At 44.1% G+C, this 25687-nt stretch overlaps 2 protein-coding genes across 6 annotated transcripts in view; both read left to right on the forward strand.

Moving 5' to 3' along the window:
* The window catches only part of slc5a2 (solute carrier family 5 member 2), a gene marked incomplete at both ends in the record, with an annotated part of 32285 nt that overhangs the window by 1842 nt on the left and 4756 nt on the right, over positions 1-25687 (forward strand). The window contains 5 exons of the mRNA XM_079513605.1: positions 257-316; positions 19755-19859; positions 21241-21346; positions 22126-22206; positions 24727-24956. Of these exons, the coding sequence (XP_079369731.1) occupies positions 257-316; positions 19755-19859; positions 21241-21346; positions 22126-22206; positions 24727-24956 (582 nt within the window). The remainder of the gene's footprint in view (positions 1-256; positions 317-19754; positions 19860-21240; positions 21347-22125; positions 22207-24726; positions 24957-25687) is intronic.
* Positions 3384-15397, forward strand: LOC306931920 (DNA excision repair protein ERCC-6-like). 5 transcript variants are annotated; one of them, XM_079513603.1, is made up of 14 exons: positions 3384-3478; positions 4697-4754; positions 5378-5425; positions 5744-6065; positions 6790-7165; positions 7472-7589; positions 8120-8449; positions 8699-8804; positions 9198-9392; positions 12494-12837; positions 12989-13175; positions 13416-15158; positions 15204-15224; positions 15264-15397. In XM_079513603.1, the coding sequence occupies exons 2-14, from the start codon at positions 4714-4716 to the stop codon at positions 15312-15314; spliced, it is 3882 nt and encodes a 1293-aa protein (XP_079369729.1). In that variant the 5' UTR covers positions 3384-3478; positions 4697-4713; the 3' UTR covers positions 15315-15397. The 5 variants fall into 5 exon arrangements, with proteins under 5 accessions (XP_079369729.1, XP_079369726.1, XP_079369727.1 ...); XM_079513600.1 differs by having other exon boundaries at positions 13416-15224; positions 15258-15397; XM_079513601.1 differs by having other exon boundaries at positions 13416-15224.

Genomic DNA, 25687 nt, shown 5'->3' on the forward strand with positions numbered 1-25687 from the left:
ATAATAAGCAAAATGAAAAAGGCATTCCTCATTTGGAGGAATCGTATTGAAATGTAATGTTCTATATAGTAGTCTACTTGATACATAAATATTGATCTTTTGGGATGTTGTGTTATCTCAGAGGTGTGGAAATAACAGACTACTGTTGGTGTGATATTGATATTGGTATTGTTGTACTGGCTGTCGTCATCCAATATGATATTCTGGTGGATCTCTGATGAATATTTGTGTCTTGCTGTGTCTTCTCATGTGTCAGGCTTTGTTCATTGTACTGCTCCTGGGTTGGCTGTTTGTACCTGTCTACCTCACAGCTGGGGTAAGTTGTTTATCTCTATGGTTGTTATCTCTGCCAGGCCGTCAGGCTGGGAGGCAGAACTAAAATGTTTGGAGAAATGCAGGTGAGAATGAGACACGGTTCTCATTCTCTCTCTCTCCCTCCTTCTCTCTCTTTCTCACGCACGCACGCACGCACGCACGCACGCACGCACGCACGCACATAACTATACATAATCATCTCAACTTCACGGCCACATCCCAAATTTACAGTCATAAAAAACTGGGTGAGATTATTTCTATACAAAGCTTCCACGAATTGCAGTTTCAAAATAATCATAAGAAATATAAAACAACTGGCTCCCAAACCTTTTAGCTCGAGAAATGTGATTTCTCCCCAGAACCCAACTAGTCCCCGGGGACTTCCAGACCCACAGGAACGCCGCCCCGTGTCCGAAGCGGTCGAGAAATGACAGAGTTAACGTGTGGGGGTCCCCGGAACATCCAGACCCCCAGGAACGTGCCCGGCCTATAGTCTCGCGTATAGCCAGACAACTATTCCACAATCTCCAAATGAAGCATTTGGAAATTGCGAGAGGCAACAGTCTGGCAACGCGAGACTAGGGCCGGGCCGGTTCCGGCGAGCCGCCCCTTGTTCGAAATGGTTGAGAAATGACAGAGTTACTGTGTGTGTGTGTGTGTGTGTGTGTGTGTGTGTGTGTGTGTGTGTGTGTGTGCGCGCGCAACAGAGACACTTGGTGATGAAAACCAACCAAACGCTATAGAGACACACGGGGACTACAAATTTCACGCCCCCAAATGAGACAGCGGCCCCACTTCTGGTCCGTTAGACCAGTGTACTGCATGCCAGCCCATAGAAGTCAATTGAAATTCCACTGTAGTTAGCCTACTTTTAAAATAATACAACATGAACTGAAGACTATATTGATTTGAATAAAAATATGTTTCCAAATGTATGAAGTGTCTTTGTCAACATATTTTTTTGTTTTCTCAATAGATGACTTGTTTGACATTTAATTTACCACTTGAATGAGTTACCCATAATGTTAACGGAGCAGAGCTGAGTTGACAGACTGATTACCTGTCGCTTATAAGTGACGTTCCAAGCGCCGCCGAGTTTGAAGATACATTATCCGTATTTGTGGTGCATGGTGTGAACATGCAGGCGTATATGAATTCTTTACCTGCCGCGGAGCTCCGACGGTACAAAGAAAAAATAAAACTTGTTGGATTATCAATTTGTCCATATGATTTGCCTAAAAGTAGTTGGGAAAATGACCCAACTAAATGGCCAGGAGTGGTGCTTGAAATGTACTGTAATTCTGCAAACTGTTAATAAAATTTTCAATCAATCAATCAAACATATCCAGATATTGTCAACTATCTAGTGGATTCTCCAGGTTTATAGATAATAAAATATCAATTAGAATCTATCTTATTTATTACAGTTTTAATACATATTACAATATATGGGCCTATTTATTTATATAGCCAATATATTGCAATTTCACGGGAATTGGGAGCTTCATGCATGAAGAATAATATAATAAATTACTTTTAGGCAGTCAATTTCAGTCTGTGTAATCCTATATAGCAGCATATGCTCCTCAGATGATTTTGCCTGACTTCTTGATATTGTCAATCTATATCATATTCAGTAGGATTAATTGTTCACATGACGCTCGTCCTTCACGTGCGTCGTGGCGTGACTTGCTTTGTTTTGAGCGCCTGGCTAAGTTATGTGCATTTGTAAACGTTCAGATTTCAAATAGCCTATAAAGTGCTCACCCCCGGGGACACGGATGTTAGAATTTTGAACAGGCTGCTATTAACACCCGTGCATCCCGTATTGTTCAAGAAAATGCATTTTAATCCGATCGGTGACCATTTTCTATAAAGGTTATAATAATGCATGAGTGCAATACACCTCCCAACCGATAAGGGCACGTATTGAAAGCATATAGCGAAAAAATTAGAAATTGGCCAGCCGTCGGATAAAAATGCTTTTTATTGAACAATATAAGGACTACACGGGTGCTAATAAACGTGCAAATGTATAACATCCGTAGCTCCGGGGGTGAGCACTTTATATTTGAAATCTGAACGCTTATGTACACTTAAACGTTGTAAATGTAGCAAGGCACTAAATACAGGGTGAAGTTGCGTCATGACTGACTATCATAAGTTTCAAGGCTATTTTCACTGTGACATATACATTCATAAGCTTCACTTGAATACTTAATTTCCACCACTTGTGGAGTTCACAAACTTCTTCTGGATGGTTTCACAGATTTTTTACTAGTGGATGGGTGCAGCCATTTCTGTCTCTTTTCATGATCAGCTGGAAGTTGATGAAACATCAAGTCTGGGTTTTTTTCTTTGTTGTTTTTACAAAGAGGAACGCAGCACACTTTAGGCATGATGAAGACCGGCCGTTTAACCGTTTACAACGCTGGACTGTGTCACGCTCGTCGTGGTCGCTCGATCCGTCGCTGGGGAATGCCGCATCTAGCGGTATTTATAAGGATTAATGCGTGACGTACAAATCATACGTCAGGGAAACTTCAATATATCCGATGCTAGCAGTCTTTACAATCTTATGGAGTATATTATAGTACATTGTGGGTTGTATATTGAGATGGCAGGTATATGACATTAAAAAGGACAAATAAAACATATGGGACACATTATTCGAACACAAAATAAATCGCTACAGCCTCAGTAATGAACCAGTGAAATAAGGGTATTTTATGATGCCTCTCATAGGGATTGCATTGGCAGCTGCAGTACACAGTTGAAACGGACCAGAAGTGGGGACGCTGTCTCATTTGGGGGCGTGGAATTTGTAGTCCCCGTGTGTCTCTATCGACAGTCGACACAGGGCACTGACACAGGGACACACCTAGCTCTGGTCCATACTCCATAGCTCTAATGCGAACCCCCTATGATGCGAACGCATTAGAGCTATGGACCAGAGCTAGGACACACCCACGCCAGCCAGCCAGCCAGAGACACACCTGTTGCCTGCGTTAACTCGCGGCGCGAAAAACAAACACTCACGGCTGTTTGCGTTTATAGTTGATTCGTTTAATTTATTATTTATATACTTTACTTTCGGCTGGGATTTTTTTCGGCTGCTCCTCTGCTTCGTGGCTCGGTGATCTTGTTGCTCCAAGCGTCCAAGGTAAGACGTGCGTTTTTGAATTGAATTTGTTGTATATGTAGCAGCTAATGTGGTTTTCGTTTAATCATTTATATATGCAGGCATACAACATTTTTGTGTCTTTGATAGACGCTGTCACGTTATACTTTTTTTTAATTTATTTTTTATTTTTTTACATAATCTGTGTAGTTAGCTGAACCCTGGTCCATAGCTCTAATGCGTTGCATTTAGAGCTATGTTACTCTCGACTGCAACTAGTCTAATGCATTTGCGTTGCAGTCTAATGATTAGACTGCAACGCAAATGCAACGCATTGGAGCTATGGACCAGAGCTAGTAGGCCTACTTTGATTATTTGCAGTTTTCATGCCAAATAGCTAGGCTTGTTTGTTGCAGACAGAATAGAGTTGGCCTGATACCCTTTTTTCAGATAAAGTAGAAGTAGACTGTAGGCCTACTTAATTTTAGAATACTAGTCCAACGGTTTTCAGCTTCTTTTGGAATTATGCTCCAGGCTTTACCTTCTGCTGTTTTACACCAGAGCTAGGGGTCTTCAACGTTTTTCAGGGCAAGGACTCCTTTAATAGCTGACAGAGATGAAGCAGGGACTCCCCACTATACACATGTGTTGCAGATTAAACATGTTACCTGTTCATAGATGGCTTCATAGACTTGTTTTTGATGGCACTATCATTAGTGTATGTTGGATGCATGTTAATGTATTTCACATATTTAACCACTTAAGCTGCTGTCTCCTTGGTAAAGTTGACCTTTCACTGCCTGCTCTTTTTTTCCTTCTATACCAAACCTCTTTGCTGAAAATAGCTGATCTGCCAGTTGTGAGCTTGTTTAGATGTGCTATTTTTGCCCCAAGTTCTCAGAATAGGAATGCTTGGGTTCAAGTGGTTATGGTAAAAGATTAAATTAATCTAGATTGTATCCACCCTATAAATGGGAGTTGTCTTCTAACAGTTTCCCAAACAGCTGGGTCTGTCACAGACTAATTATGGGTTGCGATTAAATGTACCTTTTTTTTTTTTGCGTCTTGTTGTTTAAACAAAAGAAACCACTTTGACTGAATTCCCACATTTCATAAATACTAGTGGAAAATGGCAGAGCTACAAGCTGCTTGCAATGCGTTGAGAGGTTGGAGATCTGCTATTTTCACTAGTTTGGGTTCTGGGCAAATGGGAATTGGTGTATTGCTATAGTAACGTTATTGCCTTCTCTGGGTTTACAGAAAGAAGACAGGACAAGATGGATCCAGAAATCGACGCCATTTCCACCAAACTGGACAAGTAAGGCGGCCTACTGAATAATTGTGCTTACTGCTGGCTATATATTTTGTCATAAGTATGCTTACACTGGTGGTAACTGGGAACAATTCTGACAGTGAAAATGGCTGAAACAAACTCAATTTTGATTGCAAGCATTAGTTTTGCTAAAAAGCTATAGCTGTCTTCACAAATCTGGTGAGGTCATCACTTTTGAGGTCACTTTAGGCAAGTGGCTATGGCCGAGTTAAGGGTTTTTTTTTTTTTTAAAGTTAAAACCGATTTTGCTGTTTGTCCACCCTGCAGCAGAGCCACACGCCTGGCATACAACCTCACTGAGGGATACAGATGTAAAAGAAAGATTTAAGTGTGTTTACTTGGATGACACCTGTATTATTATAAAAATGCTGAATTGCTGCCAAGTGTTTCAACCAATGGCCAATGATGAGACTTTCTGTCCTGATGAAGGTCTAAGCGACTGAAACGTCGACCTAATAAAGAGCAACATTTTGGCGGGACCTTTTCTTTGTCTTTCAAAGATACCCTTTTCAATGATAAGACTTGGAAGAAAATCGGAAAGAAAATCTCGGGTGGCTCTGTGTTAAACTGTATTACTGACATATTCATTATCCTGTTTTGTTTTACAGGTCATTGTCTCTGGATGTCGATGATGAGAAGATGGAGGCGTACCACCGGTAGCTATAGTTTCTGATCTAGAAATCCCCCCCCCCCCCCCACACACATGTTCAAATTAGGGATGTCTTTTTGAAAGTGGCTAGATAATGGCCAATATTTGCCTATATTTACATACAGTAACTCCCACATGTTAACATTGTGAAGTACACTAATACTGGTGTTAAATTTATTTTAACCACTTTCAACCTGGAATCCTTAGTTTAGTCCAAGGAAACATTGGGTACCACAAATTAATGCTACAAGACACCTGGCTCAAATCACTTTGACTGGTGAATACATTACATAATGCATACTGTAACTAAACTAATCTTTTACAGCCACATCAAGGACGCTAAAGCTGCCGCCAAAGGAGGGAACCTGTTAAAAGGCCTGGAGGACTTCAAAAAGGCCTTTCAAATCGTTCCCAGTAAAAAACTCAAGGCTAGAATACAGCAAATGGAGGCCATTCTGGCAGACCAAGAATCTGAGAGCGAAGATGAGGAGTTTGTCAGCATTAATGGTCTTCGGCTCTTCAGAGAACTCTATGACAAGTTGTATTATTATCAGAGAGAAGGCATCTCCTTCCTTTACGGGCTGTACCGCGATGGACTTAAAGGTGGCATCCTGGCAGATGATATGGGTCTGGGCAAAACCATCCAGGTAGGCAGGCCTGCAGCTAATGCTGCTTATGGTCAATTAATCTACATACTAATTCACCTAATGGCTATGCAATTCTTTTAACACTAAGACCTAAGGCTGATTCTACAAATGCCTTCTAAACCAGAAATTAAAACTCTTTCGTGCCATGAGGACCCTGAAATTGATATAATTTGCCCCCCCCATCTGAAAAGGTCTTGTGCCTAGGGACCAAACATTTCAAGGTTTTAAAAAAATGGCACATTTATAAACTGGTGACACGCTGTGGACTGTGTGTATAATCTATCTATCTCTCGACCTAGAGAGACGTGCTGTTTTTGAATAGCTGATGCTAAAATCACACGGATGCTTTCCCGGTTTTAATGGGTTAAACCGGAATACTGTATGTTGGTAAATGTTCAACACAAGTTATCTGGACTAGACAATCATTCACATTTTGGTGTCATTGTACACATGCGTACAATTGCCGTACCAATGGCTAAATTTGATGTGACCCATATGGAATTTGAATCATGATTTCCTATTTTTGGTGCAATTAACACTAGTTTTGTTAAAAGTTTAGTTTTTCACCCTGACTGCCAAGGATTTTCATCTCCCAGCGCCCTCTGTTTACATGGCTCCTAGGCTTACCAGAAATGTTGAAGTGATGAATCACTAAACTTATTATTCAGTTTCAAAAATAAAATGTGACAATGAATGAATGGTTTCACCCCTGCAATCCATCCAGATAATCACATTCCTCTCTGGCATGTATGACGCCGAGCACGCCAAATACACTCTCCTCGTCATGCCCACGTCCCTCATCACCAACTGGACCAAGGAGTTCGCCAAGTGGACCCCAGGAATGAGGGTGAAAGAGTTCCACGGCGCCAGCAGGGCGGAGCGCACCCGGAGTTTGGAGAAGGTTCAGAGACGTGGAGGTGCCATCATCACCACGTACAACATGATGCTCAACAACTGGGAGCAGCTGGCATCTTCCAACGGCCAGGAGTTCATCTGGGACTACATGATCCTGGACGAGGCACACAAAATCAAGTCCACGTCGTCCAAAACCGCCAAAAGTGCCTATGCAGTGCCTGCCAAGAACCGCATCCTCATCACTGGTAAGGCTTGTCGCAATTCTCAACAATTTTCAAACATTTTGAAAAAAACACTAATGGCCAATATTTCTAAAATGGTAATCTTTCATGAGCTTTTATTTCTGCCATTTTGATTGAAATATTGGTAATTACGTTGTAATATTGTGCCATCCTTGTCAGTAATTTCTGTTGAACTTTCGATTGTCATATCTGCTTTATGCAATTTGTCTTTACGAAACTTAAAAGACTAACTGAAAAAAGATTTTCTGATGTTAAATGCTAAAAAACACTTTCATTGCATTGTATTATGTTTGACAACACCATTGACAGGAACCCCTGTGCAGAACAACCTGCGAGAGATGTGGGCTCTGTTTGACTTCGCCTGCCGAGGCTCTCTCCTTGGCTCAGCCAAAACCTTCAAGACGGAGTATGAGAACCCCATCACAAGGTAGGGTGCAATAATGATTTTCTTGGCGGGTGTTCGATTAATCGAGAAGCAGGATTTTAAATGTCTTCTAAATCCTGACAGTTTTCTGAAATACCTCATGTTTCTGTATCAGTGGTGCTCAATATTTCATGTCGAGGACCCCAAAAATGATATGTAATTGGCCAGATTTGAGTCAAAAACGTTTGCTCTGAAAGAATATACAGTACATTCAAAGATTTGTGCCGCATTTTCACTATTATTCAAAATTAGCAGACCTACAAGCTCGTAGCGCGGCACTGTGCAGCACTATGAGCTTGTAGATCTGCTATTTTTCAATAGCTAAAGTATAATAACATAATGCTTAAAACACCAAGGGGTTCCAGCCCAGAATGGGTTAAAAAAAAAAATATTAAAATAATGTATAGATGATAAATATACATTTCACCTTAAATATATTTGCACAGCACTGTTCGAAAAGTATACTTTTTATTTTATTTTATTTTTATGGTTTTAAATGAATTTGTCGGATTAACTGTCACCCCTATCACCAGGGCCAGGGAGAAGGATGCAACTCCAGGAGAGAAAGCCCTGGGAGCCAAGATGTCGGAGAACTTGATGAAGACCATCGGGCCGCATTTTCTCAGGAGGACCAAAGCCGAGGTCCAGAAGAAACAGGAGAAACAGACCGCTAACAGACAAGGCGTAGATTCCACTGACGGCCAGGTTGCCAACAATGAAACTGAGTCCGGTGCGGCAGTCATGCCAAAACTGACCAGAAAGAACGACCTGGTCGTTTGGACGTTCCTGAGCAAGGCACAGGAGAACATCTACCGCCAGTTCTTGTCCCTGGACCACATCAAGGAGCTGCTCACCACCACCAGGTGTGTAAGTGTGTAGTTCTCACACTTCAATATTATAAATGTCAGATGAACAAACTCACAGCGTGTGGCACACTTTATGCTTGTATATTTCCATACATTATTTGCCAACGCAAAAATCTAAAATGGTAGCTTCTTTCTTGTTCTAGGGCCCTGAAAAGTAGTTGTCCTAGTGTAGAGCCTTGGGGGACACAGTTGGTAAACCAGGGTTTACCAAGTTGTTAATCTCTACCTGTACATCCCTACCAACAGATCACCTCTTGCTGAGCTTACGGTCCTGAAGAAGCTGTGCGACCACCCGAGGATGCTCTCTGCCAAAGCTGTGTCTGAGCTGGGTCTGCAGGAATGTCTGTCTGAGGTTGGTATCTGAGCTGGGTCTGGAGTCATTATTAGACTCTATCATTACAGAACCTCCTGAAGAATGTCTGAGGTTGGCACAATCCTTACCCATCCAGCCTGATCGCAATTCTATTTGCATAATCCTTGGGTATGTTTTCCACTCTGTATGAAAATGGCTGGATGAAATTAACAGTAATGTCATTATTGCCAATCATTATTTCCACATCGTTGTCCAGGCTCTTTTAATAGCATCCCTATTGTGGACATTTCTTTTCATCTAATTTCTTTGCATCTTCCAGGCCAGTAATTGGATTTTGCAAAAAACAAATTGTTTATGTTAAATTAAATAATTGATCACAATAATTTGACAATTAATGGTCAACTAAAATATGGTGACGTCAATATCCTATAGGGAGATGATGAGTCTGCAGCAGGCGGCATTGATGGCATCTCGGATGAAACGCTCATCTCCGAGTCTGGAAAGATGACCTTCCTTGTCCAACTCCTCCTGAGGCTTAGGGATGAAGGTCATCGCACCCTTGTCTTCGCACGCTTCCGGAAGGTGCTGGACATTCTCCAGCGAGTCCTTGTCAACATGGGATTCAAGGTGGGAACTTCCCTGTTGGCCAAAATCAAAAAGTCACACAATGTTTGACCAATTCATTTGACAGTATAAAATGGTGATTTAAGGTCAAGGCAACACACACTCATTATCTAAAATCCCATGTTATGTAGTCTAAAGTCTAAAATCTCATTGAGTCTTGTGTCATGATAATGATACAGTATTGCCCAGCCCTAATGGATACTTTTTATGATTGTTAGATAAAATATTCAACACACTTAACGTCATCGGTTAGTATTTTAGGCTATTGTATTTCATCAGGCATATTTTTTGCAGACAGTTGCATTAATTATCATGATCAATGGAAGTATTGGCACATGATTAAATATTGTACGGCAGAACACAACATAATGCATCCTTGGGAGTAACTAGTTACTAACGAGTTACTTTACTAGTTGAAAAAGGAAGAATAAGTCTTATTACTACTTCTTATTCTTTCAGTCTTCTTTTTTTGTTCGAGCACCCATTGAATTTACCCGGGATGAGTCTCTCATGTAAACTGACTGAATGCGTTCCCAGAGTGAAACACATTCCACATGAGAAAGAGAAAGTGGGTTCCACAGGGCAGAACGTCATCACGAAAGCCTTAAGGTGGAAAGTCTGGTGACGCACGGTTAGGAACACACACACACACACACACACACACACACACACACGTCAAATGTAAACTGTTGTATGTGTCAAATGTAAACTGATGTATGTGTACTAGAATTTCGCGGGCCTTCGGCCCGCTCATCCCAGAGTTGCGTTGCCCCGCGTTGCGATACAGAAGTCCACAGATACAGAATTCCACAGTGACAGGCGTTTTATGCAGCTGTTTTGTGTTGCAGCGCGTGCGCGCGCGCGCGCGTGTAGTGTTGTTGTTCTTATCCATAACAATAAATGGATCAAATATGCTCTATTAGTTATGTATAGATTTAAAGCAGTGGCTGTCAAAGGTGTGATCCAGGGACCCTCATGGTTCCTTGAGGGGGTTCCAAATGGACCCATTATAGGTCTGTAACTCTGAGAGTGTAGAAATGGAACCAAGTGGACCCTACAGGTCTGTAACTGTGAGAGTGTACAAATGGAACCAAATGGACTCTTTTATAACGTTTAACTGTGATACTGTACAAATGGAATCAAATGGGACTCTTATGGGTCCATTTGGTTTTACTCTCAGAGTTATGGGGGTCCTTGAAATTGAAAAGGTTGAGAACCTGTATGCAATGGCTTATGTCTTGTAAAAAGAGAGACCAGCCTATTCTCCAAACCATCATATCTTATGCTTTGCTAGGTTGTACAAATTAATATTGGGTCAATATAATGTGCAGGACTCACGTGTGTGCTCTCTGTCTCTCTCGCTCTCTTCTCTCTCCTCCGTCTCTGGGGTGGGGGGGGGGGGGGGATTAGTTGCGCTGCCTGCGACAGTGCTATACTTCTCCAGCAGCGGTGCAGAACCGAGAGAGTGACACATTCTTGTGGATGTAAACTGCGCAAGTTGTAGCTTTAAAGTTCGGATTGTGTAGTCGCACCGGTGGTACAAAGTGAATGGTACAACTCGCACGGTGATGTTGTAAGGCGCAAATGCGAGTACCTAGTCGCACTGTCGAGCCCTGTGTAGTGTAGTGGCATTTTCGCTGCATCGCGAGGCGATCCAAATTCCCCCCCGCGCACGCACGCACGCACACAGACACACACACACACACTGTACGTAGCTGTGTGTTGTTGCAGCGCGCGCGTGTGCGTGTAGTGTCCATATATGCGCGTCGGTTTGTCCCGCTTGTACCACGCCAGGTTTGCACAGTGCGCTCAGTGCGATATTTCCGAACGTGGGCGTTGTGTGTGTGTGTGGGTGTGTGTGTGTGTGGCTGGCTGTGTTTTGTTTGCGTGGGGATCGCCATGTGAGGGGGCTAGCCAATAAGGGCCCTGTGTTGCATGTGGAGAATGGTGTAGGTTAGTGTGTGTGGTGTAGCCGAACGGGGTGGTGATAACATGAGGGGGATGTAGCACAGCAATCGGTGACCCCTGCATTAAGCTGTGTTGCTCCCAAGATGCAGTGCAAATGCGTGTTGTAGCAACCGTAGCCAATGGGAAAACAGGATGCAGTGTTGCCAGGTCCGCGAATTGTAAGCGAGTTGTAAGTAGCGTGTTGAATGGCATTTTTTCTGGGCTAGTTTTCATAGACCTGGCAACAAATTAGGCGGGGGTGTCGGTGCTTGTGGCGTGTTTGTGTTTATTATTGATATAGATGTTGTTTGTGAGTGTGGACGGGAGGCGGCTGTAGTGGCAGTGCAATGACAGTTTTTACGCGGGTGTTGTTGATTGTGGGCGTGCGGCGCGACATGAGGAGATAGCCGTGGATCGACGCGGAGGGTAAGGCTGTGTCGTGTTAGTGTGTTGTTGCAGTGTGTGTTGCAGCGTGTTGCAGCGTGTCAGTGACGTAGTAGCTGGTGCCTTTTGTTCCTGTGCGTGCTTTTGGGGACATGTTTTCAATTGTAATATAGGATATATTTTGTGTTGTATTGGTCCACTACATTTCATAATGATAATTGCCACAGAACACAAACTTTAAAAAAAGAAAAAGTATTATTATGCCTTTTTTTTTAATAAAGTAAAGTAACTAGTTACTTTCATAATTTAGGAACTAGTAAAGTAACTAACTAATTACATTTAAAAAATAACTTTCCCAACACTGTGAATCCGTGATAAGAATACTATGAATACATGCTAGGTTTGATGTCTGTTGGCGGCTAGCCTGCCTACTTTTAAGCATATCGTTTCCACTTAGTATATTTTCTTCAGTGGCACTCAAACATTTTCATATCAAGGACCCCCAAATTGAATTGGGGGTCAAATTTGTCTGTGTGCCCACCATATAATCAGTCATTGTTACCATTGTTAAACATTCTCTAAATCAACGGTTTTCAAGAGTTGCAAACTCTTAACTGTCAGAGTTGCAGACTATTCCCCTAAAGTCACTGGAATCCACTTTGAGAACCACTGCTTTAAATCATCATGGCAAAATGAAACTCATTTTTGTTGGTCACCATCCCCCCCCACCCTTTGAGAACCACTAATCACTCAGCCACTTCCCCTGTTGTAAGGTCCTGAGGCTGGATGGCACCATCAACAAGATGGCCGAGAGGGAGCAGCTCATCCAGAAGTTCCAGAATAACACACGGTACACGGTCTTCCTGCTGACCACCCAAGTGGGCGGCGTGGGCATCACCCTGACCGCTGCCAACCGTGTGGTCATCTATGATCCCAGCTGGAACCCTGCCACCGATGCCCAGGCCGTGGACCGTGCGTACCGCATTGGGCAGACTCAGAATGTGGTCATCTACCGCCTCATTACCTGTGGCACAGTGGAGGAGAAGATCTACAGGCGTCAGGTCTTCAAAGACTCCCTGATTCGACAGACCACAGGGGATAAGAAAAACCCCTTCAGGTATGCTGTGTGGAATTATACAGTTATATTTGATTGCACTTTATCTAGTGCCAAATAATTTGTCTCATTATCTCACATCGTTGTCCTCGGGTATGACCATTTAAAATAATTGCGCAGTAAGATGATGCATTCAATGTATTCATCGTCACAGATACTTCAGTAAGCAGGATCTGAAGGAACTGTTCAGCCTGCAGGAGACACGCTCGTCCGACACCCAGCGTCAGCTGCAGAGCCTCCACTCCAGCCACCGCCTGACAGACCCCGAGCTGGATGAACACATAGCGCACCTACACGCAATGGACATGTTCGGCATCTCGGATCACGATCTAATGTTCTCGGTACAAATTGCTCAAACAGTGGTCATTCCTTATTGCACCATATTTATTAATGCTTATTGCTACCAACGTTCAGAAGACATCCCCCCCCCCCCCCCCCGCCCCCTCATTCGTTATTCTAGCTGTATTAAGTTTCATTGTGATGCACAGCATTATGCTAACCAACACTCACTTGTTTGTTTCTGCTTGAACCTGTGTAGTTGTATAGGTAGTGACCATGTACCTTCATCTTGATTCTTTGAGGTGGTGGTCAGCGACGAGGAGGAGGACGAGGAGTCTCGGCGCCAGATCGAGACCAAAGTCCAGAAGGCTGAGGAGAGGATGAGGGTGGAGTCGACGCTCCATGCTCAGCTGGCAGAGAACATGGGCTCCACCACTGAGCCAGCCTGGCTGAGACAGGGGGCTCAGGATGGAGTTCCAAGGTCCTCTCGGAAACGAGAGAAGCCAAGGACTCCTGCCCCCTCCCATGAGCCTGATGAGGTGGTGGACCTGGACATGTCTGCATCTGCCCCCTCCCATGAGTATCCCCAGCCTGCTGTGGTGGACCTGGACATGTCTACATCTGCCCCCTCCCATGAGTATCCCCAGCCTGCTGTGGTGGACCTGGACATGTCTACATCTGCCCCCTCCCATGAGTATCCCCAGCCTGATGTGGTGGACCTGGACATGTCTACATCTGCCCCCTTCCATGAGTATCCCCAGCCTGCTGTGGTGGACCTGGACATGTCTACATCTGCCCCCTCCCATGAGTATCCCCAGCCTGCTGTGGTGGACCTGGACATGTCTACATCTGCCCCCTCCCATGAGTATCCCCAGCCTGCTGTGGTGGCGGACCTGGACATGTCTGGATCTCGGGAAGAGGAACAAGATGAAGCGCAGAGTGGGAGCGTACAGATGGTCGATGAAAGTGTCGTAGAGAGCCAGGCTGGAACAGTGGAAGAATGTACGCGGTCACCCAGAGATGTGGCATTCCAGTCCGGCCCCGTTGAGGAGAAACGCGATGCTGGGCAGACTCTAAGCACACCGATCAATCTCACTTTGGATGATGGCGTTGCAGAGAACCAACCTGAAGTAATGCAGGACTCATCCAGCGCTTCATCCATGCATGGGGTTCCATGTGGGGACAAGGCTGCCAATGCCTCAATTTGTGAGGAGTTCATGGACTCGTCAACAAAAGGAGACACTGGTGCGTTTCTAAAGACTAAAAGACTATCTGTTCTGCAGATGTCGGCTGCGAGTATGAACGGTGAAATATACTCTCCCAAGAATTCCCCCCAAAAAGGTGACTTTGAACTTCAGCTAGAGGACAGCGATGATGACGACATGTTCACAAGCTACGACGTGAACGACCAGAACGTTGAAGCCCAGCAGAGTCATTTGCTCTCCCGTCTCCAGTTGGAAGGCAGTTTTGATGTGGACAAGTCTCTCGCCAATGATAAATCTGCCGGCTCAATCATAATGAGAAAGAAAAAGAAGGCAGCTGTGATCTATGACAGTGAAGAGGAGGAAGACGTGATTGATGCCAGTGAAGAGAAAGATGACCACACAGAGCATCCAAATATTAGCCTGTTGGCTGGACCGGGAGCTTCCAGTTCTACCCCTCTCAGACATACCCCACTCGGACCCTCCCCACTCAGTTCTACCCCTCTCAGACATACCCCACTCAGACCCTCCCCACTTAGTTCTACCCCACATGGTTCTGCCCCTCCTGATTCCACCACACTCGGATTCTCCCCACTCAACTCCAACAAGTGCAGTGGAGGGAACACTTCTGTGGCCTCCAAGCGCTCTGTGATCAAGTCGTTCATCGAAGACCTGGACGATGACGAGGGCAGCACAGGAGAACACGAAACGAGTGGAGAGGAACACCATGAGGAAACTGAGGGCGAAGAAGGCTCTGACGAGGGGGAGGAAGTCTCCGAAGAGGTCATGGAAGGGGAGGTTGAGGAAGCTTCCAAGGAGGAAGAGGAGGTTGAGGAAGAGGAGGTTGAGGAAGCTTCCACTGAGGAAGCTTCCAAGGAGGAAGAGGAGACTGAGGAAGAGGAAGATGAGGTTGAGGAAGCTTCCAAGGAGGAAGAAGCGGAGGGTGAGGAAGGCTCCGACGAGGAAGATGAGGAAAGCTACAGCGAGGAGGATGAGTAAGGCTCCAATGAGCGAGTCAGAATCTGTCTGATCATTTAAAAAATGGTTTTATTTTATAAATAAAATGTACTTTTGCATTATGACTGCCATTTATTTTTTTTGCTTATGGAGAACTTGAAGTGGTGCCGTTTTTGTGAAGGCCTGGGTTTTAGAAAAAAAATCTGAGATTAAAATGGGAAGTGCTGTTTTGTGAAGGCCTAGGTTTTAGAATCTGAGATTAAATTGTGAACCTTTCTTAAAGAAATTGAGTTGACAAAGATTGTCTTATTCTGAGTGTTGGAGGAAATCAATCCTTCTGGAAACTGCTCCAGAAATAATAGCACATGTATTATCCAGCAGGGCTGCTTATAACTTAATTTCTACCTATACTAGTGGTAGAGGGGTCAAACAATGGATATTTACTGTCATACTGTGACTTTTAACAGGCATTTTTAGTGCTTTTACACCTGACCCTAAACCACAAGATGGAAATGATAGGAAAAAAGCATAACTTTAAAAGGAAACCAACTACTGAGACAAATTAACCTACTTTACTATACAATTTGGACCCAAATAATACGTTAAAGTGGTTATTAAGATTAAAGCACACCTTGACTATTGCAGGACAAACTGCAAAGAAATAACTGAAAAGTTTTTTTTCTTAAACTGTTTTTCCAACTCCTTTTGGACTGAGGCTGATTCTAAATACTGACCTAAGTGTTCTGGTTAATCCTTGAAGGGTGTATTTTAAAATTCTGCCAGGTAACCAGCTGAACTAATGGGCCATGGGGTTCCTTAACACATTACCCAAACCTGAAAATGGAACAAATGAATATGCATAACCTTTTGAATAAGTGACTCGCAAAGACAAAACATTACTTACAATTTGGATCCAAGGAATTCATTGAAATGGAATCTATATTAGGATTCCACCACAACTTTACTATTACAGGAAAAATGAAAACGGTCTTATGTTCCCTATTTACTAATAACCTCAAGCTCTACATTAAAATCTGAAACTATTTGGAACTGTACTAGTGCTTTACTGCCTCTAAGACCACTGTAGCCTACTCCTGCATCTATAGACCACTGTAATGAATCTATAAACCACTCTATAGATCACTGCACTAAATCTATAAACGGCAGTGGCTCAGGGGTAGAGTGGCTGGATGGCAACCGCAAGGTCAGTTCGAACCCGGGCTTTCCCAGAGTTTGTGTCGAAGTGTCCTTGAGCAAGACACTGAACCCCAATTGCTCCTGATGTGCTGGATGGTGCCTTGCATGGTTTACGCTGCCATCGGTGTGCGTGTGTGTGTGAATGTAATGCACAATCTATGTAAAGTGCCTTGGATAAAGGCGCTATATCAATTTACCGTTTTAAACCACTACTGCATACATGCTGTAGTGTACTGCATCCCATCCATTGACCACTGTACTATAGCTAGCTATATAATGCAATGTATTTAAAAAGCACATTAACATGACCATGTCACAAAGTGCTGTACAGGTAACATACTTATGAACAAAACATTGCACCAGTAAAGGAAGAACATGGACTGTCAAGCTCAGCTCTCGCTAAAGATGAGGCAGACTAGTCTGTATTAAAGATGGAAAAATATCAACCGACTGGGCAGCTCTCATGTGTGTATTATTCCACAGCCTGGGCGGGTGGCCAGGCTCCTGAGCAGCTTGGGGGCAGTCACCATGAAGGCTCGGTCACCTCCGTTTTTTTATGCTGGTTATTGGCACAACCAGTAGAAACTGATCATCTGACCTCAGGGCTCTGCATGGTTTAGTTTATTTAGGATCCCCATAGTTTATTTTATTTAGGATCCCTGTTAGCTGTTACACTTGGCAACAGCTATTCTTCCTGGGGTCCTCACACAATAATACAGATACAAAAAGAAGAAGAAAATAAACAACAAGTTTACAGATATCCCAAGATAATACATTACAGCATAAAATAAAAATCACACCCGTGTGAACTGAGTGGTGTAAGGTCTGTCTGACGTAATGAAATCATGTCTGACGTAATGAAATCACACCCGGGTGTGATTTCATTACCTGGCTTTGTTTGTGCAGAAAAAATGAGCATGGTTGCTATGTTCACCCTGTTCACCCGGGTGTGATTTCATTACGTCATTACAACAGGGTGAACATAGCAACCATGCTCATTTTTTCTGCACAAAAAAGCCAGTTGTAGGAGTGGTTTACACCACTCAAAAATACGGATAGTGCATTCACTCTAGATCAGGGGTAACCAACCAGGGGTTCGGGAGCTACCAGTAGCTCGCACGAGCCATTCAAGTAGATCCCGGAGTGAGCGGGTGTCAGACTGACAGGCAGCCAGCCATCACTACCAATACACAGAATGTGGATTTTGAATAGCTCGCAGTGATGGCCCCAGACATGTGTATCGAGTCATCAGCTACAGAGTTTGTTTGTTCTCTTGTTTGACCGCTATCCGTTGTGAACTTGTGATGCACAACTAAAAACCCACAGAGCTAAACAGCCTCTCACTCACTACTATACCTACACAGGCAAGCAGTCTGACTATGGAAAAATACATTTGTTTTAATATTTTGGCATTGATTATCAGTATTTATTCTTATTTAAACTATAGTGTTTGTGTGCACATGCATTGAGCCTGTCAAAAAGTGTTTTTTTAAACATAGCCTATTTTAGTGGTAGATTATGGTTTACAATTGGGAATAAATGGGCTCTTGTGTTTGAAAAGGTTGGTTACCACTGCTCTAGATTATACCAGTAAGAAGCCTGAGGGCCAGAAGCGACTTCTCATGCACTGGCCCTATATGGAGCGTGTCTTGAGTGTACAGGGTTTGATGAGGTCAGATCAACATATGGAATGTCAGAACAGGTCGGCTCCATAAGGAGATCTAAGGGTGCAGCGGCGGCAGTGTCTTGAGTTTAAAAGGGTTTGATGAGGGCCCAGGTAGGGCTGGGACTTAATTTCCGGGCCTGTTGAGAACTCTAGTTTTTGCCGGGTGCGGCTGCACTAATAACTATGGGGCAGGCCCGTCTAGAGTTTACATGGACAGGTATCAGTCAACAGGGAGACATCGAAGAGGAAGGATGAATGGGGAAGGATCAGAACAGGTTCATATATAATATTGACATCAGGGATTTCCATATATGGGCTTAATTGAGACAGCAGGTCGCATTTACTATGATCCCTGATTTACTATCATCCCTGATGATGTCATGTGATGACACAAGACCTGGGCACCATATATGGAGGCTTTTCTCTCCATGTATGGGGATTTTGAGTGATACACTGACGGGAAATGCACAATTCCATAGTTAACTGGACAATTACATTACATGATATTGACAGAATTACAATTATTTCTCCATATTTATAAGAAAAAGTATTTTCTTAAAATGACTTTTACCCTTAATTGATGTGATGCATACTGGTAGAGTTCCTGTACATGACTGTATTCTTCATTGCATCAGTTCTTGGCTTAGGCGCTGTAAATCGACCCATTGCAACATCTCTCATCGTCTGGTATTATGTATGTCTATCACTGGTATAATGAATATTTTTATATAAGCATTTTGTTTTTTTATTTGAACAAATGTTCCTAAAAAAATCCAGTCAGACTAGCAGCGAATGGGATGTGGCTATAAAGTTTTGAAATGGACAGGCGACCCCAAACCATGTGTACTGCATCTGACCACTACTATACATCTAAAGACCACTGTACTCTATAGACCACTTACTGCATCTATACTGTACTGTATCTATAGCTGTATGAGACACGTGAATCTATTCTACGTCCGAGCATAGACATGGTAACGCCCCGCCTGCCTCTGATTGGCCTATCGACACTGCCCGTCTTGACTGTCCTCCCAGACGCAAGGTTACTCCGTGGTGGTAAATAATACATGGTAAAGTCTGGTAAGGCCAGCAGTGTCGATAGGCCAATCAGAGGCAGGCGGGGCGTTACCATGTCTATGCTCGGACAGAATAGATTCACGATATGAGACCACTGTACTGCATCTATGGACTACTGTAGTGCAACTGTGGACGCTATCTTGAAAATGATGCCTTTCCAAGATGTTAGTTTTTAGTATGTATAGCATACCCAATAGTAGTATGGGGCGGCGGTGGCTCAGGGGTAGAGTGCCTGGATGGGAACCGCAAGGTTGCCAGTTCGAACCCGGGCTCCCCCAGAGTTACCGTCGAAGTGTCCTTGAGCAAGACACTGAACCCCTAATTGCTCCCGATGTGCTAGTTGGGACCTTGCATGGTTTCCGCTGCCATCGGTGTATGAATGTGTGTGTGAATGGGTGAATGTAATGCACAATCTATGTAAAGCGCCTTGGATAAAGGCGCTATATAAATGCACCATTTACCATTTAACAGAATCCATTGTATCAATTTGGGGTTTCAACCATACCTATGCCTATCTAACAACGTGTCCTTTGTGTTTCAAGGTGATCACCATGCCCCAGTATCTGAAGAAGAGGTTTGGAGGGAGCCGAATCAGCCTCTATCTCTCGGTCATCTCTCTGTTTCTCTACATCTTCACCAAGATCTCTGTGAGTGTGAGACAGAAACACCTGGGCACCAACACGGTGGCCCTTTGACTTAAAACTCAATGGTCGCCAAGGACTTATTTAACTTCTTTTTCATGATGTCCTGGAGCGCCAAGGACGTGTTTTTCCTTTGAAAAAAATAAAAATATATAAAACTAGAAAAAGTGCCCTTCTGGGCACAGGTCTCCACCAGGAGGATAGGACTGTGTGAGATGTTTGGCAAAATGTTTGATGGCAATTGGATGATTTGAGGCATTTTGTCCCAAAAATGTGTTTTGCAAAAATAAACCTGTTGGTGGCGCTATAACAGGCCAATGTGAAAAGGGTGGGATATATTCCTCAGCCTAGTAAGAAAATGTGTGAAAGATTTCACGTAAATTGCATGCTGCGTTCATGATTTGAGGCTTTTGTTCAAAACAGGGCAATCTTGCAAACTGTGAAAGCCAATTATAGCCAATTAGGATGGAATATGAAATATCGGACAGATCCGACTTGAGCACACGACCATAGAGATACTGTGTAACGATTTGTGGCGCTATAAAAGGCAGATGCGGAAAATGCAGGTCAAAGGTTTGTCCTTGGCCTTTAGGGAGTGTGCATGCAACGTTTCACGCAGATCGGTGCAGTTTTAGGTCAAACATGTGAAAAGCTGCCTCATGGTGGCGCTATAACAGGCCATTCTGGAAAATGCGGGGCAGAGGTTCATCGTTGGCATCCAGGGAGTGTGTGTGCAAAGTTTGGCATCGACCGGGTTAACGGTGCCGGAGATTAGCTGGTAACGGACGGACGGAAGGACGGACGGACGGACGGACGGACACACACACACACGGACGGAGTGCAAAACATACTCTCTCCCCATGCCTTCGGCCTGGTGGAGACAATAAAATAATATATATATGGTGGCGGTCTGGGACTTTTGGCGCCCCCTGGTGGCGGTGAATGAGTTTTAATGCTCATTTTGTAACTCTTGCTACTAATGTAGGCAATTTGTTTATATATTTGTAAAGGATCTCCATTAGCTATGGCAATCACCTACGTCTTACTCGGGTCCACACAAAAAACACAAAAGAAAATGACCCCCTCCTCCTCTCTCGTTATGTGCCCACTCTCTCTCCCCCGTGTCTCCACCTGTGGTGCCCCCTCTCCCTCCCCCGTGTCTCCACCTGTGGTGCCCCCTCTCTCTCCCCCGTGTCTCCACCTGTGGTGCCCCCTCTCCCTCCCCCGTGTCTCCACCTGTGGTGCCCCCTCTCCCTCCCCCGTGTCTCCACCTGTGGTGCCCCCTCTCCCTCCCCCGTGTCTCCACCTGTGGTGCCCCCTCTCTCTCCCCTGTGTCTCCACCTGTGGTGCCCCCTCTCTCTCCCCCGTGTCTCCACCATGTGTGCAGGTGGACATGTTCTCGGGAGCTGTCTTCATCCAGCAGGCTTTGGGCTGGAACATCTACGTGGCTGTCATTGCTCTCCTCTCCATCACAGCCTTGTACACAGTTACAGGTACGTGTGTGTGTGTGTGTGTGTGTGTGTGTGTGTTTGTGTTTGTGTTTGTGTTTGTGGGGGGGGGGGGGGGGGGGGTTCCAGTATCGCTTCATATATCGTCTCTGTTGGGTGGAAAAACCTCATTATGTCCAAAACTGCTACTTTTCAGGATTCAAATTCCGAGAGGGAGGGAGACCCGCACACTGTCACTTGCTGGTTCAAGAGCTTTTTATTTAATGTCAAATGCAACATTTCGGTCTTTCGACCTTCCTCAGTCTAAAGACCAAAACATTTGACATTAAATAAAAAGCTCTTGAACCAGCAAGTGACAGTGTACGGGTCTCCCTCCCTCTCTACATGTCTGCAGTCTGCTGCTTTGTCGCCGACGCACCTGTTGTCATAATAGTAAGTCGAGTGTGCAGAGGAGGTCTTCCCTTCAAAAAGGATTCAAATTCAAAAACGGCAAAAGGAGCAGATCTACAAGGTCAAAACACGTCGCTTCCTGGCGCATTTCGACCTTGTAGATCTGCTATTTTGGTATTTTTGTGAGCCGCTGTGTAGGAACGTCAAGCAGGACATTAATTAAGAAATAACACAGAGAGTGAAAATATGGAGATAAGAGGTTTCTGCCCGACAGCTACGATACAGGTGTGTATTTCTTTACATGGTTGTCAAGTAGCTGGGTCTGTTGAGCTGATGAGTGTTAAATAACTCTCTACAGTACACTGAATATCAGTTAATCAGTCTCAGTGAGAGTATGGTATTGACTGGTATTATTGGTCCTTGTGTCTTAACAGGTGGCCTGGCTGCTCTGATGTACACAGACACGGTTCAGACCTTTGTCATCATCGGCGGGGCCTTCGTCCTCACTGGCTTTTGTAAGTCGTGTAGTTTTACATTTTTTAAGTGTGTACTAAAGACATGATTTTAAAAATCATTATGCTTTAAGTAGCATGTGACGTGAGGTCAAACTAAGGCAGTGTTAGGCAAAAGCCGGCCCGTGGACCAGAACTGGCCCGCCAGAGATTACATCTGGACCGTCAGTGACAGGCTAGTATACTCATAGTGGGGTCTGGGACGCCCAGCGTTCCTCCTTGAAGGTCTTCAATCCCCAGCTAAATTAATGATAGTTTGGAACTAAATTGACCCTAAAAGGTCTGTACTACAACATTGACACTCTTGTAGTCACAGTGTACAAGAATGTGCATATTTGTAGATCCAGTTAAGGTTCAACGTTCAAGGTTCAACTTTATTGTCAGCAGTACCAGTTACAAAGTAAAAGGCACGTGAAATTCATTGTGCGTTAAAAACCCACACAACAGCTACAGTCTAGTGTCAAGTAATCTATGTTAAAACTAAGTTGCTTAAAACTATATTCTCTAAAACTAAAACTACTGAAAAGTGCAAGATCTCAGGTGCAAAAGTGCAGAAAGCCATTTCATTTGCCTCAGACATATGGCCATATAGTCTGGACCTTGTAGTGTTCAGTGTCTATTCATAAGTCTGATGGCGGAAAAAAAGAATGTTCCATAGTCTCTGTGTGCGGCTGGCGAGGCTGAGGAACCGGTTGCCTGGTCGCGGCCACTTAGATGGTTCAAACAGGCTGTGATGGGATGATGCACATCTTATGGTGGCCCATGCTAAATTTGCATATCAAACTGGGGTTCCTTGAATTTAAAAATCACAGCCGTGTGAAGTGAGGGGCGCTCTTATGGTCATACATCATCATATATCATCTCATTCTGGCATATTACAATTTGTGTCTTCACTATTCTGTCTTCACTTTTCTGCCCTCACTTTTAGCTTCAATATGTACTTTGCTCAGCCAATCAAATCATCGCTATGGGGTGATCAGCCAATCACAAGCCAATGTTTGTGTTCACACAAACCTGGAAAGAGACCTTGAACTCCTATACTATGAAAGAACTGTTTATCTCTGTTCGAAAGGGAGTCTGTCTGTCTCCAGATGTTATTTTTTAACCTTTTCTGCCTGTATTGATATTTTCAAGTGAAGACTGACAGGTAAGAGGGAGAGAGAAGGGGAGAGACATGCAGCAAAGGTCGTCATGAACGGGATTCGAATACTCGACGCACGCGACGCACGTCAGGCCATAGCTTATATGTGGCATGAGCCTGGACCACTAGGCCAGCAGGCGCCCCGATCCCCCCACACATTTCTATCTGCATGTGTAACGTTAGATTACACACACAGTTCTATCAGTTATACCATACAAATCTTTATTAACTTTTACAGCAACTTAATTTGCATAAGATGGCCAGTTCAGTTTCTTAAATGAACTATTGATTATGTTCCGGCCCACCATCTAAAGAAAAAAAACTGTCCCGAGGACAAACGTACTTGCCGTAGGGGGGATTTCATGATTGGGCAAGTGGCTATGGCCGAATTTAGCCCAAGGAGTGTGAAAATGTTGCCTTATATAGGTTGTTAATGGTATGGTCACATATAACCCCCTATAAAAAATGTTCAATGCGGACAGTAGGTGCATTCATGAATGTATGTATATAGATTTTATTTTAGGATGATTAAAAAAAAACTATATAGCAAATTTCCCACTTTGAACAAAAAAAGCCTGTTGGCTGCTGGACTAACAGCAAGGAGAGTGGGGAGGCGGGGAAACAGTAAATCTCAGACAACAACAGTGTGTGAACCAGTGAAGCCCAAACCACACCAAAGGGTCAGGTTGGGAGTTGGGACAAAACGTTTTTTGAGGTAAAACACACCAATGCAGCTCATTGAGTTGCAATGAGTTGCATTGGTGTGGTCTACCTTAAAAACCGGTTTGTCCCAACCCGACCCTTTGGCGTGGCTTGGTGTTTACTCAGTCACCTCATAGTGCTGAAGTCAGTGAAACACTCACAACGGCAGCCTAGGGTGACTCAGTGTGTTAGTGAACAACAGGGGGGGGGGGACTTAGGGCTGCACTGGGGTGTGGCAGTCGAGAGGAAAATGCAGAAGAAAAGACTTGCCCCCTTCTCAACATGTATCTAGGAATCCAAGTTTATTCAAGGTCGTTCAAGCTGCATAGAAAGAAAGAATAGACTTTATTTGCCATTTGCACAAGTGCATAGGACATTTGGGAGCGCAGCTCCCAGACGCATTTCAAGCTTTTATATCTCTTACTTTTGATGCTTTTGTGGGACGCTGTAGGTGTAGGACGATCAAGTAGAGCATTCATTTACTTTAAAAAATAGCATTTATTTAAAAAGTTAAAATTATGGAGATAAGAGGTGTCTGCCCGACAGCCGCAATTTCCTCTTTATACTGTCTGTATGTGTACTTCACTTTTTGTTTTTGGAACGATGCAGACCACAATTGCAGACTCCGCTGCTCTCACGCTAATTCCTTTTCTGACAACGGTTCCTTTCCCTCATACCAGCTTTTGCTGAAGTGGGGGGCTACAGTGCTCTGCTGGCTCGCTACAGCGCAGCCCTGCCCAGTGCCACGGTCTCCCTGGAGCCCCAGCGCTACAACATCTCCCCGCAGTGCTACACGCCCAGGGAGGACGCCTTCAGTCTGCTGAGGGACCCGTTCACTGGGGACCTGCCCTGGCCCGGAGTGGTGTTTGGCATCGCCATCGTGGGGGGCTGGTACTGGTGCACAGACCAGGTGACCGGTGAAATACTGTATGTTGTTGTCACGTCACAGGTTTACAGGTTTTGATCGATTGATATACTTTATTAGTCAGGAATGTAAACGTGGTACAGTTAGACATTTAAGGCTAAAAGGATAACACAAAAGTCCGGGGGACCTACAGTATGTATTCAATTCATCAGCGTAGCATAACAAATAAAAAATACCTGTCATCAATAAATACTGCAAAGGAGAAAAAGAAAAACAGTGGTGACAGTGAATGACACCTCCTTTCGGTGGGAATTTTCAATTTTAATGTACTTATAGATGTTTTTCAGGCCAATTTGGAAAGAAACATGATTAACACATCCTTTAATGGATGGTGTCAACCGTCAGGGCATTCCACATTTTGGTGGCAGAGTAGTAGAATGACAACCTTCCCATGTTTGCTCTAAATTTGGGGCGTTGCCAGATCATGCTTGCTCCCTCTAGTGTTGTGGCTTCTCAATCTCGGTCTTTTATAGGGAGAACAGGAATCTCAGGAACACTTTCTGTGGAGCTGAAAGATTTATTTTCATTTCACATCCACAACGCAATCAAGGGTACAGAGAGAGACTGGTGCCATTGATCAGTGGTTCCCAAACCTTTTCATGACAAAGACCCCCAAATTGACACTAATTACCCCACAAACCCCCATTTGAACAGATATGCCATGCAGGGACCCTCGTAAGAGAAGATGTTTACGGCTCTATCAGTGATTCTCAACC

Source organism: Electrona antarctica, assembly GCF_951216825.1.
Source record: "Electrona antarctica genome assembly, chromosome: 11".
Lineage (NCBI taxonomy): Eukaryota > Metazoa > Chordata > Actinopteri > Myctophiformes > Myctophidae > Electrona > Electrona antarctica.

Coding starts and splice junctions, on each gene's coding strand:
- LOC306931920 (XM_079513599.1), top strand. CDS start 4,714: ATGGATCCAGAAATCGACGCCATTTCCACCAAACTGGACAA. Junction 6,066..6,789: donor GTCTGGGCAAAACCATCCAG/GTAGGCAGGCCT, acceptor CAATCCATCCAG/ATAATCACATTCCTCTCTGG. Junction 9,393..12,493: donor TTGTCAACATGGGATTCAAG/GTGGGAACTTCC, acceptor CCCTGTTGTAAG/GTCCTGAGGCTGGATGGCAC.